At 38.3% G+C, this 27,924-nt stretch overlaps 2 protein-coding genes across 2 annotated transcripts in view; both read right to left on the reverse strand.

Moving 5' to 3' along the window:
* Positions 1 to 27,924, reverse strand: part of LOC143305497 (uncharacterized) — a 743,008-nt gene that overhangs the window by 30,074 nt on the left and 685,010 nt on the right. The gene's annotated exons all lie outside the window — the stretch shown is intronic.
* LOC117609672 (uncharacterized) lies at positions 11,944 to 13,835 on the reverse strand. The gene is made up of 4 exons (XM_076689537.1): positions 13,704 to 13,835; positions 12,472 to 12,704; positions 12,232 to 12,390; positions 11,944 to 12,160 (listed from the first exon to the last, which is right to left on the reverse strand). The coding sequence occupies exons 1-4, from the start codon at positions 13,729 to 13,731 to the stop codon at positions 12,095 to 12,097; spliced, it is 486 nt and encodes a 161-aa protein (XP_076545652.1). The 5' UTR covers positions 13,732 to 13,835; the 3' UTR covers positions 11,944 to 12,094.

The raw sequence follows: 27,924 nt of genomic DNA on the forward strand, positions 1-27,924 counted from the left end.
CAACAATGAAGGCGAAAAAACAATTGTGGAAGTATCCCAGGCGAGGAGCACAAAGGAGGCTATATTTAGCTCTTTCAAATAATACAAATTAATCTTCCTTGAGACGATTGCCATTGGAACTACGTATTGGAAATGTATTGAATCCTTCGCCGTGCGGTTAAGCAGTGTGACGCACATGGAGGTATCCCAGCTTAACTGCACAGAATAAGGAAAAATGCGATTTTTGCCTACTTTACGAGCGGATACCTCTCATACCTGTAGAGCATGCGTCAGATATAAAAAAATAGTTGAAATAAAAGTTATACCGTTTCTTGAGGTCTATAAAACTGCGTGAAGTTTTTCAAAACGGAGGGGGAGGGGGAATTCAATTTTGCAAAAAGGATGATTTAAAAAAAAACTTACACGCAGCTTTATAAACCTCAAGAAACGGTATAACTTTTACTTCAACTATTTTTTGATATCTTTTGTTGTTTACGATTTATAAGCACGTATACAGAAAGGGCGGTTCGGATAAAAAGGTTGATATCTCCCTCAAAGTGAGAAACGGGCACCAAGGAATTACAGTTATCTTCATAAACAGGTCTAATAAATATTTATGCAAAGTTTCATAAAAATCGGAGTGAATCAGTCCCCGATGTTCCCTTGTGAATGATATGAAGCGATTTGAATGGAAATCGAAAGCGAGGTTTGCGTGACAACCACTGGGAATTTGAAAACGTCGACCAACGTTCAAGAACGTTCGAGACAACGGTCGACAGGGATAATAAACACGTATTGTCGCGAATAGACAATAAAAACTGCCAAGCGTTTACAAGAAATATTCTGAAATAATTCCTAGAATGTCAATATATATTCAATATACGTAAATTTTCGTTAAAAAGCGAATGGAATGGTCCCATAATTTATTAAAAGTAAAACATTATATTGCTCGTCACGGAAACTGAAAAATGCGTGTAATAAAACGAACATCGATTATGAAATACATCGAATAAACTAAAGACCAGATAGAGTAAATAAGCGACATAAATAAAATGTTTTGTCGACACCAGGCTTTCGTTCGTAAAAGCTTCATTAATTAATCGGGAAACGAATAAATTCAAATAGAAGCCATTTCGAAGATTCTAGAAAGTACAGAAATTGCGACGCACGGAATTCATGTAGCGCTGTAGGGGTACAGAGAAAGATAGTCAACGTTAGAGAGAGTCGGAACGAAGGTCAAGGAGGGATGAGAACTCGGGAAACGCGCCTAGTTAAAACCAATGCGTGCGGGCTTTCCCCTTCGACACGTACCCTGATTTGCCAAATGATGTCCACACTTTGGGCCCATGATCGCGGGTCGAACCCTGAGACACGATCGCTTGACTGAGGCAAATCACTCTTCGTCGAAAAATCGTAAGGTACGTGACAGGAAGCCCGTGTTCGCGTAGAGACATAGTTGGCTACGAAATCGTGTAATCAGATTGCTCGGCAAAGTTCCTTCGTGTAACAAGGCAGAGTGTCGAGAGTGTTTCGATTCACGGTTTTGTGTCAAAGACTCATACGAATACGTAAAATCTTTTCATACTTTTCAATATTCTATCATTTTCTTTCGTTTTTAAATCGACCGTTAATTAATTATATTCCTTTTTCCGCGTCGCGTTGTTTTCGTATATTATTTTCGTAAATCGTATCTCGTTTCCGTAAATATTCAAGGCTCAAACGCGAACGCGTAGTGTGTGTGCAACAAGTTCCCATCCTCTCTTCGGTTTTCCAGATTTCCAGACCATCGCCACAGCTTTTTCATATAAGAAATACATCGCTCAATATTATATATAATTATATTACATTGAATCGGTGAGTTGCACATTCTATACTTTTAACACAGCGAATCTGGTGTCGAGTGAGGCAGAACGGCGATCTACGAGACTGCCTGTCGTGGAAGTATCCCACTAGATCGTTCCATTTCACATTTCGAGGTATCAAAAGAACATTTCAATTACTAAAGATTTCCGATTACACGCAAACGAACACGGCCCACGAGACAATTTGTCTTGGAGGTATCCAAGATGGGACCGTCTCTTTTCCGATCGCTATTGAATCACTGCAAAATAAACACCGAAGTTCGAATCATTATTTCAAATAACTTTATCGTTTTCCTGTCAATTTCTTGTTAAAGTTCATTACATTTACACTACAAATTATTTGTTCTAATTTAATATCCGTTCTAACATATTCTAATTTCTTTTTCCATATATTTCATACAGCTCGGACATTTTGTTAATTAAACCATTTGTTGTAACTATTTTTCTCGAAATTATACACATGTTACCTACATTCGATTTCTAATAATTTGCGTTCAAACACCCTTTTCATTCCCTTTATTAACACGCCTACCTTCTTGCACGAATTTACACGAGGGGCCCATATGGGACCAGAGCATTGACGAACTCAATCAATCTAGAATCTAACTTTGATTTAACGATTCTTTTTAAATTGTTCTAATCGTGGTTGACCCAACATCGTCAAATACGATTAGGACTGCTGGCAGCGCTAATATCGTTCTCAACCGCGTATTAACACTAATTAACCAAACTTTCGTTTTCGTTTTCTAATTTTGTACGTCGCGCGCGCCGTATCGCTCGCTCGCGACGTAACACGCACAACGCGAAATGGACGGTGCTGGAAAAGAAGAAAGGGAATTAGCTATAGCAAGAGGCGACATACACCCTGAATCTAATATGCCATGGATTGCAGTTGTCGCAGATGACAGCTGGATGAAAAGATCATACCGCGGAGGAGATTAATTCTCTTTCTGGCGTAGGAGCCATCGTGGGATATCACACGAAGGAAGTGCAGTGTATGGTTCGTGGAAGAGCAATTAAAAAGAAAGAAGAAGCGCGCGAGCATTGCTGTTTCAAAAACTGGAGTCGTCAGCTAAGTTCAACCAGTACAGAAAGTGCTGCTATCATCGAAAGATTCAAATGCGGTATAGAAATGCACGGCCTAGTATACACTCTATATTAGTGGCCAATGGCAGTATCTGTGTATTCAAGAAGATATTGGACAATAATCCATATGAAAAGTATAGGGTGCATGTACGAAAAATAGAATGCACCAATCATCTACTACGGAATTTCAGTAGAAAAATAAACAACATCGTAACAAAAGGCCGTGTTACGTCCGGAAAATTTTGCAAATTTGTCCACCTCACGTTCCCTTATCAAGCCTTCGGGTGGTAAGAGTCTCTTCATGTAGGAAACGCACAGAGAAGAGTTTGAACTTATGATTATTCTATTTTTGTCTTTTCTTTTCTTTAGTTCACTCTTTCATTTCTCAATTCTTTTCTTTAGTTTATTACCCCTCCATGAAACTATCGTTGTGCTCAACTGCGTAGTAATAGAAGCCATGTTACAAAAACTCGGTTTCGACCGGGAGAGGCATCGTAAACAGTGTTCGCTGCGCAGTTAGCCAGTGCTTCGCATTACAGTAAAAGCTGGATATATGCAACAAACATTGGGACCCAGACGTTGCATATATCCAGTCGAGGTGTCTAATCTTGGGTTACATGCGACGAGCAGCCAAGCTTGAACGTAGAAAAGGACAGACAGTGGTGGAAAGAGAGAGGTCCGATGATCAAAGGAAAGAGCCGAAACGTATCGGTGTGACTAATACTAATTCAACTATAAAACTTTTTTATTTATGACTTTTTTTTACTGAAACTTTTACTAACGCATTGGTGAAATGATACCAAACACGATATAATTTGAATTATAATTACTTGCTGAAATTGATGTTAAAAATTGGCGAAAAGCAAAGGAGGATTGGAAATGAAAACCGGTTGCGGTGTCGGCTCGGGTTTCAAAGTTACATATATCCAGCCGATTCTGGGCATTTAAGCGTTGCATACATCCAGTCTTGGTGTCGATTCTGCGTCCGTACAAATCGTTTGTACCGTGCCGCGATACCTATTCTACGTTCGTACACAACATGGGACGTGTTGCATGTTGCATGTTGCGTGTTTGATGTATCTTTGGTGTACGGCCTGTCTTATACATATGTAACCGAGGTGTCAATTCTAAATTGTTTATTTTATTATTATTGTTTATTTATTCTATTATCATTCTGTTATTACTGTTAGCTTGTAAATTACTTTAATTTTCAATAGGAAGAAACTGCCCGGTTTCATGGAAATCACGGAGTTTTCCTAACATCATAAAGCACCTAATTTGCAGTCAATAGTTCCGCTACTTAGAAATATTCTGAACTGAACCGTGGCAACAATAAGTTTATGAAGCCATCGACCAGTTTAGTACTTTGCTAGAAATATTTTCATGTTGATTGTCTACCTCTATCGCCTCGGGATTAGTATATTTCATTTTCGGGTTCTTTATTCTCAATATGTTTTGTCAAACTCAAAACACTTCCTCACTTTATTGCCCGCCACGGTCACTTCGCAGCCACCTGGAATTTCCTCGACGTCACAGGGGTAGCATCGCTACTTGAGATGTATGTTCCACTGCCAAATATGTTCAACCAATGACAAAAATCAGCGGAAACCGATTGTACCAATCCGAGTAGGTCACCCCCGCCAAAATCACCCCGTCCGAGGTGACTTAGGCCCGATACACACTAGCGGTTCGGTCCCGGTCCGTTCTCGGTCCGGTAAAATATACTCCAATGTAAATCTTATGAGAGCATACACACTATGCGTCCGCTCCAGCTCCGGTTCGATCACGCTCCAGTCCCGGTCCGGTCTCGATTTCTCACGAAGTATATTTTCCTGGGACGGGACCGCGCTCCCTCGTTTGAAACGAGGGTTTGTACTGTACTTTTGACTGTACTTTGTACTGTAGTTTTCGCGTTGCAAAGCGTACGTTTTCGGGGCCTGGAAATCGTACGTTTTGAAATGCAGGTACCGAAAACAATACACTCACTTCTCCGTGCACGTGGAGAAAGTTTCCCTTGTCCCTTTTCCGTACCAACCATAAAATTATAATCAACTCCGCGACCTTTTTCAATACCATTGTCCACATTTCTGACCAGTTTCCTGTCCCGTTATGTTTTTATCGCCGTTCAGGACGCTCCCTATTTTTATTACTTCCACGGTCAAAACTCCTCAAGGGTGGAAAAATCCAAAGACAACCGTGAGTTGAAGGCGACCACCGAAACTTCCCTTTCTATCAAATTCTAACCAATAGAAATAAGTGCGAAATTTGTCACCCCCCAAATCAGGGCTTGAGAAACTATTTAAACCACCACCTTTTAGAAATAGACTCAGAATTTCATCAGACAGCAAATTGTAAGAGTCTTGTGAAACATATTGTGAAGGAAAGAAAGAAGCAAGCAGTATTTTTGTGCGGTATGGATTCGTCATGGAGTTTTGAAAAAGGTAATTACATATGTACATAGTTATTATTGTGAGATTTGTTTTATTTTAACACATTGTTGACCGGTAATTAATTTCAAACATGAAGTAAACATGATTGAACACAACGAAGAAAGATTTGATAATATCCTATATTACAGTAAAACCTGGATAAATTCAACGAAAGAATGCTTGGATAAATGAAACATCGCTATCCCCTCCACTTGGGGGGATCCCCCTAGGCGAGCCGAGCCGCTCGACGAGGAAACCGTGTAATATGATCCGACCGTAATATCCGTGTGACTAATACTAATTCAATGATAAAACTTTTTTATTTTTAACTTTTTCTCAATGAAACTTTTACTAATGCATTTGTGAGATTTTTCTGATTAAAATGATACCAAACACGATATAGGTTGAATGATATTTATTTATTAAAATAATAATAAAATGGTACATTATAATAAAAATTGTCATATATTGAAATGAATAAGGTTTGAAGGATAAAAAATAACGCATCAAAAGTTATGGAGTTCGTTGACAAAGGGAAGATGCAGTAAAAACGACGAATAATCAGATCATCTTTGTACGACGCATTGCAGTAAAATTTGCTGAATTGGTTCATCGAAAGAAGAACTCTTGGTGATTTCATAACGAATGCCGTAATTATGGACAAAACAACAGAATTAAAGAACAGTATGGGGTTGACATTCGATTTTAAAGTTAGTACGAGCTGGTAAGATGGATTTAAAAAAAGACATAATATACGTTTAGTGAAAATTTATGGGGAAAGTGCAAATGCTGTTATCCGTCCAGTTGTGAAGAAGAAGAACCAAGAAAATCCAGTACGAGGATGTTAATCATTGGTGCCTAAAAAATAAAAATTAATTATTAAAATGAAAATTATGTTTATAATTTTTATAAAATTATACAACTGTACTTATAATGAATATTAAACATTACCTAATACATGGGTTTTGATGACTTTAAACATATCTCGAATAACAGGCGGTTGTAGAGATAGATGCGAGTCCACACGCTCAAACAAATGTTGCAGCCCCTCTTGTTCATTAGGTTGTTCGTCTGCATTTTCTTGCATCTCATCTTCTTCCTGCTCTTCTCTATCTTCCTCGTCTATGAATGTTCTTCTTTCTTGTTCATCACAATTGGACATAAATTGTACAATATCTTCTTGTACGTATGATTCATTTGTTAAGGTGCTTATGTCTTCCCTCATAGCACGACGATACGAATCTTCCTGATTGGGAATAATTTTTTTCCAGGAATTAATGATATTGTTGGCAGATACTTCCCTCCATGATTCGTCCAAAATTTTTATACAATCTTTTAGTGTAAATTGCTTCTGAAATTCATTTATCCCGCCTTGATATGTAATCGCTTTCCTTATCGCTTTCTGGCGATACACTGCTTTCATTTTGGCTATTATGCCCTGGTCCATTGGCTGTATTACACTGGTCGTGTTAGGAGGAAGATACATAATCTTAAAATTGTCTTTATCTAATAATTCTTCCGGCACTTTATGTCCTCCACAATTGTCTAATAATAATATAACTTTACCGGTCAGTCCGTTTCTTAATTGATGTGCCCGTACACTGGGCTTAAAATAATGTTCAAACCACTCATAAAATAATGGCTGCGTTATCCACGCATTCTTCTGCGATTTAAAAATAACAGGAAGATTGCTTCTGCAATGTTTCAAAGCCCTAGGATTTTCGTATTTATTAATCACTAGCGGCATTAGCTTGTGCGTCCCAGATGCATTCGCACATAGCGCCACCGTAATTCGCTCTTTGCGACTTTTGTATCCCTTCACAACCCCTTCTTCTCTTCCTGCCAAGGTCTTCGATGGTAAGGCTTTCCATAAAAGCCCAGTTTCATCCATATTGTAGATGTTATCTATATTTATACTGTCATCTTCCAATAATTTAGTAAAATCGTCACAAAATTGTTTCGCGGAATCTTGATCAGCACTTGCACTTTCCCCATAAACTTTCACTAAACGTATATTATGTCTTTTTTTAAATCCATCTAACCAGCCCCTACTAACTTTAAAATCGAGCGGCAACCCCATACTGCACTTTAATTCTGTTACTTTGTCCATCATTACGGCATTCGTTATGAAATCACCAAGAGTTCTCCTTTCGGTGAACCAAGCCAGCAAATTTTGCTCCAATGTATCGTACAAGATGGTTTGATTCTTCGTCGTTTTCGCTGCATCTTCCCTTTGTTAAGGAACTCCATAATTTTTGGTGCATTATTTTTTATCCTCCAAATCGTTGTCCGATTCACTTTATATTTTTTGGCCACGAGCGGAACACTAAAAGTTTTTAAGTCCTCTAAGACTTGCAATCGTTCCTCTAAGGATAGAGTTACTTTCTTTCTGGTCGCCATTTCAAACACTTTAACCATTCACTAAGTATCGACAGTTCGATTGATTCTGGTGCCGGGTAACAATTTGTTTTCGTTGAAGTCACCTCGCACGGGGTGATTTTGGCGGGGGTGACCTACTCGGATTGGTAAAATCGGTTCTCACTGATTTTTCTCATTGGTTGAACATATTTGGCAGTGGTACTATGATAGTCACCGCCTTCGACTAACGGTTGTCTCAGGTACCGAAGCTACCCCTGTGACATCGAGGAAATTCCACGTGGTTGCGAAGTGACCGTGGCGGGCAATAAACTGAGGAACCGTTTTAACTCTGACAAAACATATTGAGAATAAAGAACCCCAAAATGAAACATACAAATCCCGAGGCAACAGAGGTAGACAATCAACACGAAAATATTTCTAGGAAAGTAGTAAACTGGTCGATGGCTTCATAAACTTATTGTTACCACGGTTGAGTTCAGAATATTTTTCAGCTGCGGAACTATTGACTGCAAATTAGGTGCTTTATGATGTTAGGAAAACTCCGTGATTTCCATGAAACCGGGCAGTTTCTTCCTATTGAAAATTAAAGTAATTTACGAGCTAAGAATAATAATAGAATAAATAAACAATAGTAATAGAATAAACAATATAGAATTGACACCACGACTGAATATAAATGATGTCGGCTGAATACAAAAGATGTGTACGGACATAGAATCGGCATGTCGGCTGCAAAGAAAACATGTGTACGGACACAGAGTGGGCATGTCGGCTGCAAAGAAAACATGTGTACGGACTCAGAATCGACACCTCGCTTGGATAAATGAAACATTAAATGCCCAGAATCGACTCCTTGCTTGAATAAATGAAACATTAAATGCCCGGAATCGACTCCTCGCTTCAATAAATGAAACATTAAATGCCCAGAATCGACTCCTCGCTAGGATAAATGAAACCTTTGAAACCAAAGCCGACACCGCCACTGCTTGGGATTTCAATCTCTCTTGCTTTTCGCCAACTTATAACATCAATTTTAGCAAGTAATTATAATTGAAACTATATCGTGTTTGGTACCACTTTACTCACAAAAATCTCACCAATGCGCTAGTAAAAGTTTCACTCAAAAAAAGTCAAAAATAAAAAAGTTTTTTGATTCAATTAGTATTAGTCACACCGATACGTTTCGGCTCTTTCCTTTGATTTCGGACCTCTCTCTTGCCACCACTGTCTGTCCCTTTCTACGTTCACGCTTGGCTGGTCGTCGCGTGTCATCCGAGCTTCGATACCGTGCTTACATAAACGCAACCACTGGGTCCCAATCTTGGTTGAATTTATCCAGGTTTTACTGTACTACAGAGCAAGTCACGTGACAAATTTAGTTCAGCTAGTAGTTATAAGGTGGCGTCTAAGTAGAAAGGCTGCCGAGTTGGAATCGTAGTCAGAATCAAGCGTCAGCTTGATTACATCACTCGAACTGTGCTGCGAAGGTAAGCGAAAAAGGCAACATCGCCCGAACGCTGAGAGAGACGCACTACAGTCATGCTGTCCTTCTCTCATTCTGAATGTTGAGATTGTCCCTTTTCGCTAACAAGCTGTAAGTTTTGACTGCGGCCCGCCTGGATTTTTCACAGCGCCCCATAACCTCGCCCCATTCAAACTATATCGTGTTTGGTATCATTTTAATCAGAAAAATTTCACCAATGCGCTAGTAAAAGTTTCAGTAAAAAAAAGTAAAAAATAAAAAAGTTTTATAACTGAATTAGAATTAGTCACACCGATACGTTTCGGCTCTTTCCTTTGATCATGAGACCTCTCTCTCTCTCCTCCACTGTCTGTCCCTTTCTACGTTCATGCTTGGCTGGTCGTCGCATCTAATTCGAGATTCGACATCTCGGCTACATGCATGCAACGTCTGGTTCCCAATCTCTGTTGCATATATTCAGCTTTTACTGTATATGTAGACGCGAGGTCCCTCCATTTATTAGTTCTAATAGTACCATAGTACTTTTTTATGCAGAATGTTTCAAAGAGTTGACACAAGTAAAAAAACAATGCAATTCCATTTAAATAAAAAGTGGATTTGCATTTTTGAACTTCCTATGAACTTCCGATGAACTCCGACGCGTAAATTTTTTTTCACGCATCGTTCTATTGACTATGATAGCGATTTTCAACCCATGTGTCACAAGACGTACTATGATTATTTTTTGTTGCTATTATTATTCTTTTTTTTAGTGAAACTGAATAACAAATACGTCCTTCCCGATTTCGATGATTTTTTGATATGTTATAAAAATTGATATTCTGAACAATTTGGTGAAATACTGATTACTTATGAAAAGCACCCCAAAAATAAATAAGTTGCCAGAGTTATTAAAATATTTTTAGACAGATAAGTTAGTATGTTTTTTCAGCATAGAATGTGATATTATGCTGGACTCTCCTGATTTTGCGTTATGCCCAAATATTGGATGAATAGGTAACGAAAATGTGATGCTGGAAGAACAACACGGCTGGAGCGAGTTCTTCAATGTTGGCGAACGTAGAAAAGGGCAAATAGCGAAAGAGAAAGAGGTCCGAGAATTAAAGGGCCTGAGAAAAAACATTTGAGTGAAACAATATTAATTCAACAATAACTTTTTTATTTTTCATTTTTGCTAAATAAAACTTTTACCAATGTAATTGTAAGATTCTTCTGATTAAAATAAGACCAAACACCATATAATTTGCATTATTTTTACTTATTTAGATATAAATAAGTAAATAAATAATTATAATTCAAATTATGCCATGTTTGATCTTGTTTTAATCAGAAAAATCTCATAAATACGTTAGTAACATTGTCATTAAAAAAAATTCAAAAATAAAAAGGTTTTAATCTTAAATTTTGATTGTGTTAGTATTGTCTCACACGTACATGGGTATTTAAACATGCTTTTTTCCCTGTACGCTGCTTCGATTCTCGGCTGTAACCACATCAAAGGCAAGCCGAACTCGCTCGAGAAACTGTGGTTTCTCGGTACACGCAAAAATTGGTCTGATTCATCGTACATGATACATATAGCTATCGTAGCATCCGTGTGTCATTTAGGTGTATGCGAAAAGTGACGTAGCATAGCATGACGTTAGTTGGATGCGATAATTCAGGTGGCGTTGAAATCAGTTTCTGTTCGGCCTAATTTTCGATGAAACGTTGACTGTTTTACCGACGCGGAATTCGAAGTTCGGCCTCCACGCTAGCATCACCTTAAGGGCACAGACTCCTTGTGCCATGACCTGTATGCGTGCACTCACACAATCAACGGAAAGCATGCACGTATACGCCATGCGCGAGAGAGACACTCGATTTCGTAGATTCCATTTTTCGTCTCGATAATTGCATAAATGAAATTTTCGCGGGTACAGCACACACGAGTAGACTTCGCTACAGGTCGGTCTGGTCCGCTTGAACGCTAATAAACATCATACGTTGAGAAAAATGGAATTTTGGAAACTGTACGATTGAGACAGACGCTGTTGTAAGCAAACAACATGGCTGCCGAATGCTGCGTTCGGCTACATTTTAGCGAATATTGGACGATTTAATCGTTTTTTCACTGATAACAGAGCAGACCAACTTCCCTTGAACTAGCACAATATCACTGAAATTCGATTTTTCACAATTTATCACTTCTGGAAGACGTAAAATGGAATCTACGATTTGCACGCATCAGACGGATGCTACGATAGCTATATTATGTACGCCACCGCCAAAGTATAAAATACGATACTGCATACATCACCTAGGAAATGTATGAATGACCTAACTCCTTCAGCCAAATATTATATATACATTTATTGTAATATAACATAACCAAGGTAAGCCTGTATGTACATCGTTAGTACATACACAGGATAAGTAATAGGGGAATAAATGACAAGAATGTAAGTAGATAATGAAAATATTTATTATAAAAATACGAAAAAAACTTATACTAATTTAATAATAATAAAAATAACCAGTCACAGGTATAATATATAAGGAAAATAATAAAACTCGAAAAACCTTCGATTTCTATCTCGCAATAAATTTTAATCAAACGCATGATTTATTACAACAAAATATACTAATTTAATAATAATAAAAATAAAATTTTATTTTATAATTTTTTCCTGAAATCAAACAAATCATATTTTTATATTATCTTTGTCATTATTACTTATACAGATATTATCGTCGTACTCACTTCAAGTGTGCCGCCCGCAGCAGCAACTACAGCTGCTGCGGCCCGCGCCGCAGTTGTGCGTGCATCCGCACGGGCCGCTGCAGGGGCAGTGACTGCGGCCGCGGCCGCGGCCGCAACCATCACGGCACGTTGATTACCGCCACAGCCGCCTCGCATCTCTGCGGCGTTGCCGGAACAGCCGCTGTTCTGACCTGTATGCCTGGAGAAATAAATATAATGTTATTATTCATAAACAATGAATAAGAGAAATAACGTAAAAAAACGACTTACGGTTGGCTGTTCCGGCCCGTAGAGCCCGGCTAATGGGGAGTGATACGTTGGATGCGTCGGCTGGTGTTGCGGCTGCGGCGGCTGGTGCGGCGGCTGGTGCGGCGGCTGGTGCGGCGACTGGTGCGGCGGCTGGTGCTTTAGCTGGTGCTGTGGCTGCGGCTGCAAAAATAAATATTATGATATTATGTATAAACAATAGCAGAAATAACGTATGAACATGAACGCAAAGAAATGACTTACGATAAGCCCAGCATGTTGCCGTTCGCCCAATTCCTGTACTTGCTGCCGCAGGGTAGCAAGCTCCGTTTGGTTTTGTTGCATCTGCAACGATTGTTGCTGTAACAGCTGTTGCAGCTGCAACAGCAGTTCCGACTGCGGTTGCAACTGCTGTTGCGGTTGCAACTGCAGCTGCTGCACTTGCTGTTGCAGCTGCAACAGCGGCTCCGCGTCTTCTGCTTTTTTATCTTCAACATCTGAAAACAAATTGGAAAACATGGGTAATATGTACCTGAAATTGAATCAAATGAGTTTCGGTTTCTCGATAGAGCTCGACAAAATTTCCACTCTTCAGCCGATTTTCAGCTGTCTCCGCTTACCGCTATTACCCTTGCCGCGACGTTCATCACGCAGCCGCCGAACCGTTTGAGGCTCAGGAGCATATCACTCGTAAACGTATGCTGGCAAAAAACGCATCATACGAGTACCTCGTAGGTGGGGTGGAAAGCTATTGTCAGCATATGTTTACGAGTGATACGCTCCTGAGCCTCTAACGGTTCGTTGGCTGCGCGCTGAACGTCGCGACAAGGGGAATAGCGGTAGGCGGAGACAACTGAAAATCGGCTGAAAAGTGCAAATTTTGTCGAGCTTTGACGATGAGCTATACTTTACTAAGATATAAAATTACAATTATTGTAAATCTGGAATAAAATAGTAAAAGTGTATACGCGTGTCCGCGAGACAATATAATATACGATTATTCCAACAATTATTGCAACAATTGTTGCAGAAACCGTTGTGATAGTGGTCTGTTTCATTGTCTCGGGGAGACGCGTCTAAAAAAGGCAATTTTAAAATTTTTTATTTCAGCCTGTGATGAAAATTTAACATTAGAACTACCAAAGGGGTCAAAATGATCGTTTTCCTGTTTCTTATTTGAAATAAAAAAATTTTATCCAGGTATTTTTGCTGTTCTACTGATATAATATTTGTAAAAAATATGTTATGTGTATACTGAACATTTCATCGAGATCGGTCAATACACTGAGAAGTTACAAGTAATTAATTTCTGAAAATCGTGGCTTTTCTTCCAAGAATGTAACTACTTCTGTTCTTAGGCGATTATCTGAAATTTACTTATAACTTCTAAATGCATTGACCGATCTCGATGAAATTTTAAGAATGCACATAACTCATTTTAATGTACGAAAGACATCAATGACACCCGCGAAGTAAAGATAAAAAGAAACACTTACTGTCGGTTTTCTCCATCTTCGATTCCATTACCCTGTTCTCTCCTTGGTAGCATTCATTGAACTGACGATGCCAGTGAAATTATAAAACGCGACAGCGTTGGCGTTTCGTTTTTGTTTCACATCTACGAAGCGCGTTGCCATGGCCCGCGTTGTCATCTAATTCTTTCTAACAATAAGACGTCTTCACGGTAACGTAGAAGACATATTATTCAAAAAATTTCCAAGCATTTGTGAAAAAAATAAACACAAATGGGAAATCAAAAAGGTAGTATTCGTAAAGGATTGCGTGTAGGGAGAAAACTCTCCCTGAAAAGTGGTTACAGAAAACTGTACGTGTTTCAGATTTATACATTTCAGTAATTTGTATGAATTATCCTATAAATATTTATAATTTTATGCGTTCTACCTTGCAGGCGACAGAAACAACGGCAATTGTCGACAATGAAGATTGACGCTGCTGTAGTTTTCGAAGAAAAATATAATGTACCACTAAAATCTTTTGGGAAAACTGTAAAGGACGATAGTCAGACAGATATGTCTGATAAAAATCCTTCATTTCTCCCAAATAATGTAAAAGATGTGGGGCGCATCTTATCAGAAAACGCCCTTTGCGAAAATAACGATGTGGGGCGCATCTTATCAGAAAACGCCCTTCGCGAAAATAACGATGTGGGGCGCATCTTATCAGAAAACGCCCTACGCGAAAATAACGATGTGGGGCGCATCTTATCAGAAAACGCCCTTCGCAAAAACGATGAAACTGTCGTTGTACAATGCGAATGTACAAGTGAGAGACTCACTGTACAAAACGTCCTGGACAATAGCGACGACAATTTCGTCGTAGGCGTCGGACACTTTGATGTGGGACGTATTTCGGAAAATGTGCCAGAAGGCCGCCGCGTTGTTGACGTTCACTTCTTCTGGAATGAAATACATAGAACGTTCGACAATCATGCGCGAGGTATTGAATGTCATTTCCGCGATTGGAAAATGATCGGTAGTCGCCAGCATGGGTGTCTGACACAGTTTTTCTTCAAGTGCCAAATGTGCAATTACGAAGATACTGTTTGGTCGGAACCTATGCATTCAGATATAACGAATGTAAATGAGGCCATGACGACCGCGACTGTTACAGTCGGAATCGGCTATGCACAATTAGAAGAATTATGCGCCGCCCTGAACATGCCCTGCATGGCTGAAACGACGTACCGCAGGTACCGTGAAAAACTTGTCGATGAGTTTATGAAAAGCGCAATGCATACCATGCAGGCAGCAGGTGAAGAAGAAAGACGATTAGCTTATGAAAACAACGAAGTCGTCGACGGTATCCCGTACATAACTGTCATAGCGGATGGTAGCTGGATGAAGAGATCGTATGGTACGAATTATAATTCACTTTCCGGTGTTGGTGCCATTCTAGGTTTCCGCACAGGAAAAGTTCTGTTTATCAGCATACGAAATAAATACTGCACAATATGTGATATAGCGGAACGAAAAGCTAAATCCCCAAAACATCATAAATGTTATAAAAATTATGATCGTTATGCCAGTTCTAGTAGCATGGAAAGTGATGCTATTGCTGAAGGTTTCAATTGCAGCATTCAAATGCATGGCTTGATATATAGAACGGTTGTTGCCGATGGTGATAGCAACGTCTATCATACTATTGTGAATAACAGACCTTACCGAGAACAAAAAGTAACTGTTAGAAAAGTAGAGTGTACCAATCACTTACTTCGTAATTTATGTAAGAAGTTGAGACACGTTGCGGAGAAAACGCAAACGAAGGGTCAGAGAGCTCGTGGCTATGTTGCATACCGAAATATCATTAAAAAAAATATTTTAAATATTCGTAGAGCTGTTGTTTTAGCAGTCAATGCGCGAAAACAAGAAAAAGGGCCTCAGCATATCAAAGCTAGAGAACTTCAGAAGGACATTTTAAGTATTCCTAGCCATATATTTGGTGAGCATAAGGAGTGCAATAGCCGCAACCATACGTGTATGCCGGACGTAAACAGAGCTGAGAAAAATTACGTTCCATCTTTGAAATTGTTCGGTCTGTATAGCGAAGTCGAGAAAGCCATACGATTCCTCAGCTGCTATTCGGATAGCTTGTTAATGAATGTTACAAACAATCCCGCAGAAACTTTTAATTCAATTATCTGCAAAGAGATTGGTGGAAAACGTATTAATTTTGGTGCAAGAGGTTCCTACAATGCTAGAGTTGCAGGAGCTGTTACGCAATACAATACGCAACAAGTACTTAGAGAAATGCATAAGAACATGTGTAAAACCGTTCCGCCACTAGTAAAGAGATTGGAGGAACGGCGACAAAAAAAAGTTGCAAAAACGAAACAATTTAGAATGACCTATGGTAAGACAAGGAAATTAAAGCCAGTGCAAGGAACGGATAAATATTATGGTCCAAACTCGCAAAGACCAGATCTTCCGAGTGATATGCTGCTTCAACTTCGCAAGGAACATTTTCAAAAGCTTGCAGACAATGCAAAAAATCGTACAATAATAGAAACGAACACAAGAGAGCAAAACGATTCAGATTTATGGAGAACTTTGAAGGAGGAAATGCTAACTGCTTCGAATTTTGGAGCAGTGTGTCACATGAGACAAACAACGTCCTGCGCAGCAATGGTAAAAAACATTTTATATCCTCCATTTGTCGATACCGCTGCTATGAAATACGGCCGCGATAAAGAACACATAGCAAGAAAAGACGTGGCGAACGCAATGAAAACAAGAATTCGAACTTGTGGATTGTTCATTGATCGCGACATTCCATACTTGGGTGCATCTCCTGATGGACTTATCGACGATGACGGTTTACTGGAACTGAAATGCCCGCAATCTGCCGAGAATTTGACAGCGACAGACGCAATAGAAACAATACGTCACTTACGAAACATCTTCGATAAGAGAGATATACAAGAAATGAATAGGAAGCACCAGTATTTCTACCAAGTACAAGGTCAGTTGCATATAACACAGCGGAAGTACTGTATTTTCGCTATCTGGACACCTCAAAGCATACATATGATCCACGTAAATAGGGACGACGCGTTTTGGACGAATCATATGGAACCTTTCCTAACGCGTTTCTACGAAGAATGCATGCTTCCGGAAATATTGGACAGCCGCCACAATAGACACATGCCTATTAGAAATCCAGAATACATACTACGGGCAAAAGAAGACGCATCAATTCAAAAATCTAGTAGAAAAATCACAAAAAAGCGTACATATGAAAACATGATACAGAACAGTGTTGAAGCATCAAATATGACCGTTGAAGCAGTAAATAGCGAGTGTGTCATTGTCAGTCATTCCGACCAAGAAAAATTCATAGATGATGATGTAGGATACTATATATTGGAGACTGCTGTTTCTTCCGTAACTGACGTACAGAAAAATGTACTACCTGTGCAAAGTAAATTAAACGATGAATCGTTAGATCGATTTTTGCGTGTCGTCAGAGAAACTGCTCCTTTTGAAACGCAAAGTGTCCTATACTTACAGTTTACAAAATTTATCAAGCCCTGCTGTAGTGACAAAAGCGTGCAAATAATTGGAGGCAACTGTTCTGATCACTGGCGAAGTATCTATTTCGACGGTCGCAAACTCCATGTATACGACAGTTTACCTGGCAGTGCATACGACAAGCTCGTAGAGGAAGAAAAAAAATATATTGCATTACGATTTCCTCATATTCGCAAAAATGATATACTTTTTGAAAGAGTTCAGGCGCAACCAGATTGTTACAGTTGTGGTGTATACGCGGCGGCATACATCACTACCATAGTTTTGGGTGGAAACCCTTGCTCAGAAAACTATTCCCATGACATACAGCGGCTGAAATGTCACTTCGTAAATATTATTGAAAATAATAGACTGTCGCCCTTCCCGACAGAATAAGAGAATAGTAATATATTATGCACTGTTGGAGCATAGGCTTATTAGCGAGGTCGTGAAGGTAATTAGTCCGACAATGCGTTAGTAAAAGTTTCATTCAGAAAATGTCAGAAATAAAAAAGCATCAGTCACACCGATATGTTTCGGCTCCTAGCTTAGAATTCTTGGACCTCTCTCTTCTCCACTGTCTGTCCCTTTGTACGTTCACGCTTGGTTCGCGCCGCATGTAAACGCAGAGTTGACGCCACTGTACATTTTTTCTTTGCCTCTTCAAAATTAAGTGACATAACCCTTATCTATGCTTCAACACTTTGTATTCATGTATCTTATTTCCTGTAAAATCCTCTTTTTATTCACGGCCACCAGCAGCATAAAAATGTGTAAATACAGTAAAATCTCGATTCGTGCATTTCAATCGGAACCGAATGCGAACTCGAATCGTGTACAGAACACGTTTCTGGAGTGAGTTCGGCTCGCGTTTGATGTGGTGACAGCCGAGAATCGAGGTGTACAGGAAAAAAGCAAAATACCCGGATACGTGTGAGACAATACTAATGCAATCAAAATTTTTTAATTTTTATAATGAAAATGTAATAATGTATTTGTTAGATTTTTTTGATTAAAACAAGATCAAACATGACATAATTTGAATTATAATTATTTATTTACTTATTTATATCTAAATAAGTAAAAATAATGCAAGTTATATGGTGTTTGGTCTTATTTTAATCAGTAGAACCGTACAATGACATTGGTGAAAGTTTCATTTAGCAAAAACGAAAAATAAAAAAGTTATTGTTGAATTAATGTTGTCTCTCTCAAATGTTTTTTCTCGGGCCGTTTAATTTTCGGACCTCTTTCTCTTTCGCTATTTGTCCTTTCCTACGTTCACCAGGATTGAAGAACTCACTCCAACCGTGTTGTTCTTCCAGCGTCACATTTTCGTTTCCTATTCATCGAATATTTGGGCGTAACGCAAAATCAGGAGAGTCCAGCATAATATCAGATTATATGCTGAAAAAATGTACTACTTATCTGTCTACAAAAAATTTAATACATCTGGCAACATATTTATTTTCGGGATGCTAAGTAATTAGCATTTCACTACTCAATGAAATATGTAAACCGCTGCCTATAGATGTGCGTCTGCGTCAGCACATGCATAAGTGTTGGTTGCCATCCGCTGGCCATTTGTCTTCTGTTTAGAAAGAAGGTCAGGGACCGTAAAAGTTACATTCATAACTGCATATCCGAGATTTCAAGAAATGTGTATTCAAATTCAATTACAGGTGAATATTATTGATGTGATGGGTTACGTTGCAGCCGTAAAGTGGCCGGCAACGTTTTTCTGCAATAATAATAAGAAGTAAAAAAAAATTGCAAGAAATGCACAAATGCGTATTATAAATAATTTGTTATTATTTCACGAAAGCGTTTCCGACCGCAGGCAGCCGGATGTACATATATACTATAACCTAACTGATTACATCAATAACATTCACTTGTAATTGGGTTTGAATAGACATTTCTTGGAGTCTGGTATATGCAGTTGTGAACGAAACCTTCACCCTCGTTCGACCCTCGTTTGTAAACAGAAAAGTGGCAAGCAATTTGACGCAATGTATGCTGTCACAGATCAACAACTATATTTTTGCAAATTGAATAAATTCGATTGACGCACACATGTTCACATATACGAGCTGCGAATGAGCGCGCGGTCGAGCACAGAAAACGAACAAACTGCGCCCTACAGAAAAAACAAGGAACTAAATTTGTGGTCTGTTTTACCTTTTTCACGTCTTTCGTGAGTGAAAAATCAACGAAATCGTAGAACCCACTATTTTTCTAAACGAAAGCTTGTACACCATTACCCGAGTGCTCGTTTTGCTCTATCCGATCCAAAGAATGGCGCTCTGGTCTCTATTTGGACATTCGATTCGCAAAAATGTTTATATTACGAATAAGTTAATGCAGGCGAGTCCGATCCGCCATTTTCTTGACCGTGGACAGACAGTAATTTCAATATTTTACAACTTTTTGACGATTTAGGTAAAATAAGGACCAGAGCGCCATTCTTTAGGGCCTCCTGAACACGTCCCTCAAATTTCTTTGCAATCTGTTCAGCAGGAACAAAAAATGGTGGGTTCTACGTTCTAGGGAATTTTCTAGGGACTGTCGGTAAAGTTTTCGACGCTCGCATCACCTTAATACTGTCCTCTAAAACGGTTTTGTAATTAACTACGCAACTCTTCCCTTCAATAGCTAACTATACTAACCTCTTTTCCACATGTTCACATAACCTCTTTGGCTTCGTCCCGATAATTTCGCTTCTTTCAAGTTTTTATTAACTCATATACACATTTATCAATTCTTAAATGTTTCAATTCGATCCAAAGATGGTTTCATTTTGCTTCATACCTACATTTTCTTGAAACCACTGTAAATATTTCAAATATTATGTATCACAACACCGAACTACTTCGAGAGTACACAAAACATATATCACATTTATAACAAATTTATACTACCACATCATTTCTACTTACCATAGTTATAATATTTGGCTGAACTTCGTCTTGGGGGACCAAAAATTTCTGGATGAAAAGTATCAAATCTTATACTTTTTGACCTGAAACATTCGAAAATGCAAGTTAAAAGTCCAGGAAACCAATAGTTTAAAAGATATGAGTACATGAAAATGTGTGTACTTGGCGTACTTTGACAGGTCAGTACGACGCCATTTGGTCCAATGAGTGGAGTCGCCGTCGGTAAAACAGAATTATATAAGTGGTGGCCTAAACCCGGTATACCTAAGGTTAAGTTTTTTTTTTTATAAACAATATCCCCTCGGATTTGATAGGAACTGAAGGTACTCACACCCAACAAATAGAGTCCAAACAAAGGATTGGATGCGGGGAAGAGTCAATGTGACATCGTACTGTCCTGTCAAAGTACGCCAAGTACACACATTTTTATATACTCGTATCTTTTAAACTATTGGTTTCCTGGACTTTTAACTTGCATTTTCGGACTTTTCAGGTCAAAAACTACAAGAACACATATTTTGGACTCGTTAATTTTTGGTCCCCTAAGACGAAGTTTAACCTAATATTTATATATTACTTATACATAATCAATAAAGAATTGTATATTTTAACATTATTTTCTATGAAAAAAAGCGATAATTATAATCCGAAGTACAAGACTCCCATTATTGAAAATAGGACTCCCGATTGTCACGTGAGCGGTGTTGCCACGTTGTTCAGCACGGCTAGTACTAGAGTCGGCTGTGCTCTGGCGAGATGAGCGTTTGAATGTGTTTGTAAAAATGCTTGAGGCGCTGTTGCATTCCTAGATCGTGTTGCGCGCACGCTAGCTGAGAATTAAACCTTTCAAATTCATACCAGACCATGCAAGTGGCTCCACCAGGCCCAACGAAAAAACTACTGTAATACCGACGTCCCGAATCGGAGAGGTCACGTGCCGTGTCTACCCCCTTAACGAGCGAGCGAAAGCTGAAGCTCCTTGGATGCGGCCTATCAGTGACGGCTAAGTTGCCCCGAAATCGTACTGCGGCCGAACGGGTTAGCTCCTACAGTGTCGGAACGGATCCACGCCAATTTTCCGACAATCGAACAATTTATTTGAATAAATTTATTTTATAAATTCAAGTTATAGATTTAGAGTTTTCATAATCGTATCTAGAGTCGCGTCCACTAATCAATTAATTTTTCCTTTGTATTTTATTTTAGGTCAAACTATTTTGTAATTAATAATCCGAATTTTCTTTTATTGTATTTTATTTTAGCACAAACGCGATTGTTATTTTCTTTTGTATTTTCTAATCCAGGGCGTACTCACTGTACTCACTTAATATAATTATTTTCTTTTTGTATTTCAAAACAAGGCGCAACATTTGTACATTGATTACATTAACTCATTATATTATTTTTATCACATTTTATATTACTCAAATAATTACTTACCTTTTCTTTTATATATACATATTATAACCAAACACAACACATTTTTCTTGAATAAACACATTATTATTTGAGAAAGGAATTAACGTTGGATTTTACTCCTTTACCACGTGCCACCCGAACCTATGATCCCTTCATTATATAGTTATTTACGAGTCGCCTTCTTATAGGGAACCGCTCTCCCTACGCGTCGGTGCAGTAGCGTACTCGCGATAATAATTCCAGGACGTTACACGTAGGTAGAAAAAATTTGGTGACAGCGGTGGGATAGGTCAAATCGTTGTAACGGATAGGTCGAGTCACTGTAACAGGTAGAATCCGTCGAGTCATTGTTCATGATAATTCGGGTCATTCAAGTTTTCTATTCGACAGAGTGGTAATAGAATACAATTCTTAGCGGACGTTAATACCTTTCTTAAAACAAATTAGAAAATAAGTATAAGCATAATTAATTAAGTAAATACTAATAAATAAATAAACTAATAAATAAAAAAAAAGGGGAGAAAACAAAAAAAAAGAAATATTTAAATAAACAAAATAAGAAAAAAATATAGATAAAGAAAAAAAAGGGGGAAACAAAAACATACGTAAAAAAAATTTAAAAAAAAACATATATATATATTAATAAATAATTATAACAACCAATAAACATGGATAACGAAGCCAACGTACCAGTCGAGGGCAACCGACCTATAAGCATTAGGGATGCAGCGGATATAGTGCCACCTTTCGATGGCCACAACATTTCCGTGTACCAATTCACGAAGAATTGCCTTAATGCAAGGGGCATGATTTCACCGAACGCCGAATACGGCCTAGTCCAATTAATTAAAAATAAATTATATGGACAAGCTTCGAGAGTAGTATTGAGCGGAGACTACAATACCATCGAACAGCTGATTACGGTGCTGAAATCACGTTTTGCTCCATTATACTCATCAATACAACTATGCGGAGACATGTCGAAATTGGCTCAGATGCCGAACGAAGCAGTCGTCGACTACAGTAGCCGAGTCTCCAGTATTTTGCTGCAAATTCAGAACTGCAACGAAATCGAAGTTCCTGACCATACGCAGCAGTATAATGTATCTGCAGAAGCCAATGCTGTCAAGGCATTTCTGACTGGGATTTCTTCAGTCGAATACGAAATTGCGAGTTCAACACCTTGGACGAAGCAATCAGTGCAGCTCTTAAAGGCGAAGCAGAGTACAAAGAAAATATGATGAGGATGAAATTGACCGAGGGATATACCCAGGCCATTCAATGCAGCAACTGCTTTGGGTACGGCCATAGTACGAACACCTGCAGTAGCCGTTCATTCCAAAGGCAGCAGGTATCGTCGATCCAATGGCAGCCAAGATATTGCCAGCATTGCCAGCGCCCGGGACACACAATTCAAAATTGCTGGTTCAACAACAATAATAACAACAACTTCAATAGCAACTATAATAATTACACTAATTATAATCAACAAAGAAGTCAATGGATACAACCAAACCGGGTTCCACAAAACCAAACCCCGGTGAACCAGCGGCAGAACACAGGTCAACGCCAAGGAACGAGACAACCACCGGCTTATCAACATCCGGCAAACCAACCTCCGGCAAATCCGACCTTTCAACCCCCGGTAAACCAACCTCCTAGTAACTGGTACCAACGCACCGCAAACTGGAGAAGGCAACCTCCAATATGCGCTTATTGCCAAAACATTGGCCATACCATCGAACAATGCAAAAAGAAAGCGTACCAAGAGAAGATTAAAAACCAGCCACAACAACCTACAACTCAAGAACCACAGGTACGTAAAGAAACGAACCTGTGTTTAAAAGCGAATTATGCAGAAAAGCCTCCAAGCATCAAACTCATAAGTGAAAACTTTCATCAAGGAGTAGCATCACTAATGATCGACACTGGATCAGATATAAACATTATTAAAAAACATATTATATCAAATAAAGCAATAATTAATACCAATATCATCTTTGAATTAAACGGAATAACTGAAGGCTATCTTTCATCCCTAGGATACATCGAAGTAAAAGCGCTGGATACAGAGTCCGTATTCCATGTTGTGGAGGATCTTCCGATAGCGCACGATGGAATACTAGGAACCGAATTCTTCAAAAATAGCGGAGCGAACATTGACTACGCCAAGTCTATGCTAATAGTCAACAATTACATAATACCATTCCAAGAGCCTTTAATCACAATACCATCAAGGACTAGAACAACAATTCCCATTAAAGTAGAAAATACAGAAGAAAAGACAGGCTTTATACCAAAAATCGAAATACATCCACAATTATACACGGGAAACGCCGTAGTAACAAACAGAACTGGCATAGCCTTCCTTCATGCAACAAATGTCTCCTCCGCAGACATCAAAATTCAAATGCCTATCTTACAATTGGAACCATACGAAGAAATAAAAATAGAAGAAGAAGAAGAAACACCATCAGATTCTACCGAACGCATCACTACACTATTTGCATCACTACACCTGGAACATTTAAATAAAGAAGAAAAATCAAGCATAAGGAATTTAATTTCAAATAACGCTGACAGATTCTACTTAAACGAAGACGAACTTGGAGCAACAAACAAAATTTTCCATCGAATAATCACAATTGACGAAGTTCCAGTTAACATAAAACAATATAGATACCCACAAGCGTTAAAGGAAGAAGTAAATAGACAAGTCAAAGAATTATTAGAAAAAGATATAATCGAACATTCATCATCACCTTATAATTCTCCAATCTGGATAGTTCCAAAAAAAGAAAATACACATGGAAACAAATCATGGAGATTAGTAATCGATTTTAGAAAATTAAATGAAAAAACCACTAGCGACGCATATCCATTGCCAAACATAGTCGACATTCTAGATCAATTGGGAAGCGCAAAATACTTCTCAATATTCGTCTTAAAGTCTAGCTTCCACCAGATACCCATGCATCCAGACGATAAGCACAAGACAGCTTTTTCAACGCCATTTGGACACTTCCATTTTAAAAGAATGCCATTTGGTTTAAAGAACGCTGCAGGTTCATTCCAGAGACTTATGAACAACGTTCTGGATGGACTACAAGGGGTCGAAGCATTCGTGTATATTGATGATATAGTAATTTATGCTAGCTCAATAGAAGAACACGAGACAAAATTCAATAGACTTATGGCAAGACTGAGAGAAGCAAATCTATATCTCCAGCCGGAAAAATGCGAGCTACTGAAGAAAGAAGTAGCCTACTTGGGACACATTATCACAGAGGATGGAGTGAAACCTGACCCGAAGAAAGTAGAAGCGGTCAAAGAGTTTCCAGTTCCCAAAACAGTAAAGAATATTAGGCAATTTCTTGGTTTATGCGGATATTATAGAAGGTTTATAAAAAATTTTTCAAAAATAGCTAAACCTCTATCAGATTTAACAAAGAAAGAACAAAAATTTGAATGGACACAGCAACAACAACAAGCTTTCATCATCCTCAGAGATAAATTATGCGAGGAACCAATTCTCCAATATCTAGATTTCACAAAACCTTTCAATATCACCACGGACGCATCTGGAATCGCCGTCGGAGCAGTACTAAGCCAGGGCGAAATTGGAAAAGATCAACCGGTATCATATACTTCAAGAGTATTAAACAAGGCAGAAACACAATACTCAGCTACAGAAAGAGAATTGTTAGCAGTCGTATACGCCGTAACTCATTTCAGACCTTACATTTACGAAAGAAAATTTTATCTAATAACTGACCACAAACCATTAACATGGCTGCATAATTTAACAGACCCCGCATCAAGATTAATACGATGGAAACTAAAATTAAGCGAATACGACTACGAGATCAAATATAAACCTGGAAGACAAAATATAAACGCCGATGCATTATCCCGAAATCCTATTGCAACCTTACCAATTCAAGCGAAACGAAAACATTCTACCACAGACTCAAAAGAAGTCAAAAAGAAGAAACAATGGCACCAGTATGCTACCAGACCCAGAGCAACAACTTCAACCACTGAATCAAGAGAAATCAAGAAGAAAAAACAATGGCACCAATATCCAACACGTCCTAGACCATCGACGACAACCGATTCTAGGGAGCACAAGAAGAAAAAAGAAACGCACCAGTACCCTACACGTCCTAGACCATCGACAACATCCGATTCTAGGGAATATAAAAGAAAAAAGGAAACCCACCAACACCCTACAAGACGAAGACCAACTACGTCATCAAGCTCCAGAGAAATCAAAAAGAAGAAGGAAACCCATCAGTATCCAACAAGACGCCGAGATACATCTTCAGAACTAAACAGAAAAACAAAAAAGAAAAAACAGTCGCTTCAACACACCACACGACAAAGAGATACTTCCTCTGAATCCGAAAGAAGTATTGTAAGAAGAAAAACAACACATCCTACACGACAGCTAGATACTTCCTCTGATTCTGAGAGAGAAATAAAGAAAGAAAAAATTACACAACACTATAAGAGACCACATGAAACAAGCAGCAGTCTACATCAAACAAATAAGAAACGCTTTAAAGAAAACACTACCTCCAGTGAATCAGAATATTGCGATACTGACGAATTTCAAGACCAACAACTCAGGAAGAGGAAAAAGGAAACATCAAGCTCTGCAAACAAACAATTCAAAAAGAGAAGACAAAATGAAAAACAAGTTACAGTAGAAATTCATCAACCACCAAAAAAGCTGATTTATGAACCTCCTAAACCAATCAAAAGGAAACATGAACCAATAATAATTGGTGACGAAATTGAAGTCTTTGAAGAAGGAATGACTTTACCCAAACATATATATAGAGACCCACCCAAAATAGGTTCATCTTCAGGAACAAAAAAGACATCTTTAGAAACCAAAGAAGAATTTTCAGAGCTGAAAAAAGAGGAGAAAAATGACTCAGAAAGTACATCCACAGCACCAACAACTCCTATTAAAATTATAAAAGAAGAGGATCAACTTACCACTCATAAAATAACACAACCAAGAGTGATCAGCAACCTACCAGTCACATCCAAGATAATAGAGACAACTGACCACCTCTGGATGAAGAAAGGAATTGTGATTGTATTCCTAACTGAAGAAGGAAAACCAATAGACAATCAATCAAAAGAATTTTTACAAAAGGAAAAAATAAAAATACATATACCTCATCAGGAAGAAACCATTATACATCTAAAAAAGAAGAACAAAGAAATATTTGGCCTAGTAACACATTCAAGAGAAGTCTTACCTAAAACACTAAAAACACTTTACCAAGAATTCTATAAGAGGAAAATTCAAGAATGTTCTATACCTGAACTAAAAGGATTACATAAACTCCTACAAGTAATTTTTGCAGACTCAAACATCTCTATTACACTCTGTAAAGGAACCATAGTCACACCACCTAAAGAAGAAAGAATACATATCATTAGAGAAAACCATGAAAGCCCAGTAGGAGGACATAAAGGGATAAAAAAGATTTACCATAGAATCAGAAATAACTATTATTGGAAGAACATGAAAAAGGAAATCACTAATTATATTAGAACCTGCATTAGCTGTCAAAAAGTGAAACTAGTAAGAATGAAAAACAAAGAACAAATGGTCATCACTGATACCCCTATTGATGCATTTGACAAAGTATCTTTAGATATTTTAGGACCATTGCCAATAACTACAACAGGAAACAGTTATATATTTACTATTCAGGATAACTTGACCAAATACTCAGCTGCAATACCCTTAATATCAACTACATCTGAAGAAGTAGCAAAAGCTTTTACAGAACATTTTATATGCAAATTTGGTAGTCCAAAAGCCACACTTACAGACCAGGGTACATGTTTCACAGGATCATTAATGAAGAAATTAGCTAAAGCCTTCCAAATCAAAACATACAGAACATCTTCATTCCATCCACAATCAAATGGATCACTAGAAAGAAGCCATCATGTTTTAATTGAATATTTAAAACATTATATCTCAAAAGAAAAACATTGGAACGAATGGTTACCACAGGCGATGTTTTCCTATAACACCAGCATCCACGAAGGAACAAAATTCACACCACATGAATTAGTTTTCGGAAAAAAAGCTCGTCAACCATCAAGTATTAAACCGATTGATAATTTAAAAACATACCCTGATTATATCGAAAAACTAATTCAAACACTGCACAATTTACGAGAAATAGCAAAATCAAATTTGGAAAAAGAAAAATACAGACAAAAACACTATTACGACAGAAAAATTCGACCAATAAACTACGAAACAGGTGAAAAAGTTATGCTATTAAACCCGCCTA

This window comes from Osmia lignaria, chromosome 8 (genome assembly GCF_051020975.1).
Source record: "Osmia lignaria lignaria isolate PbOS001 chromosome 8, iyOsmLign1, whole genome shotgun sequence".
Taxonomy (NCBI): domain Eukaryota; kingdom Metazoa; phylum Arthropoda; class Insecta; order Hymenoptera; family Megachilidae; genus Osmia; species Osmia lignaria.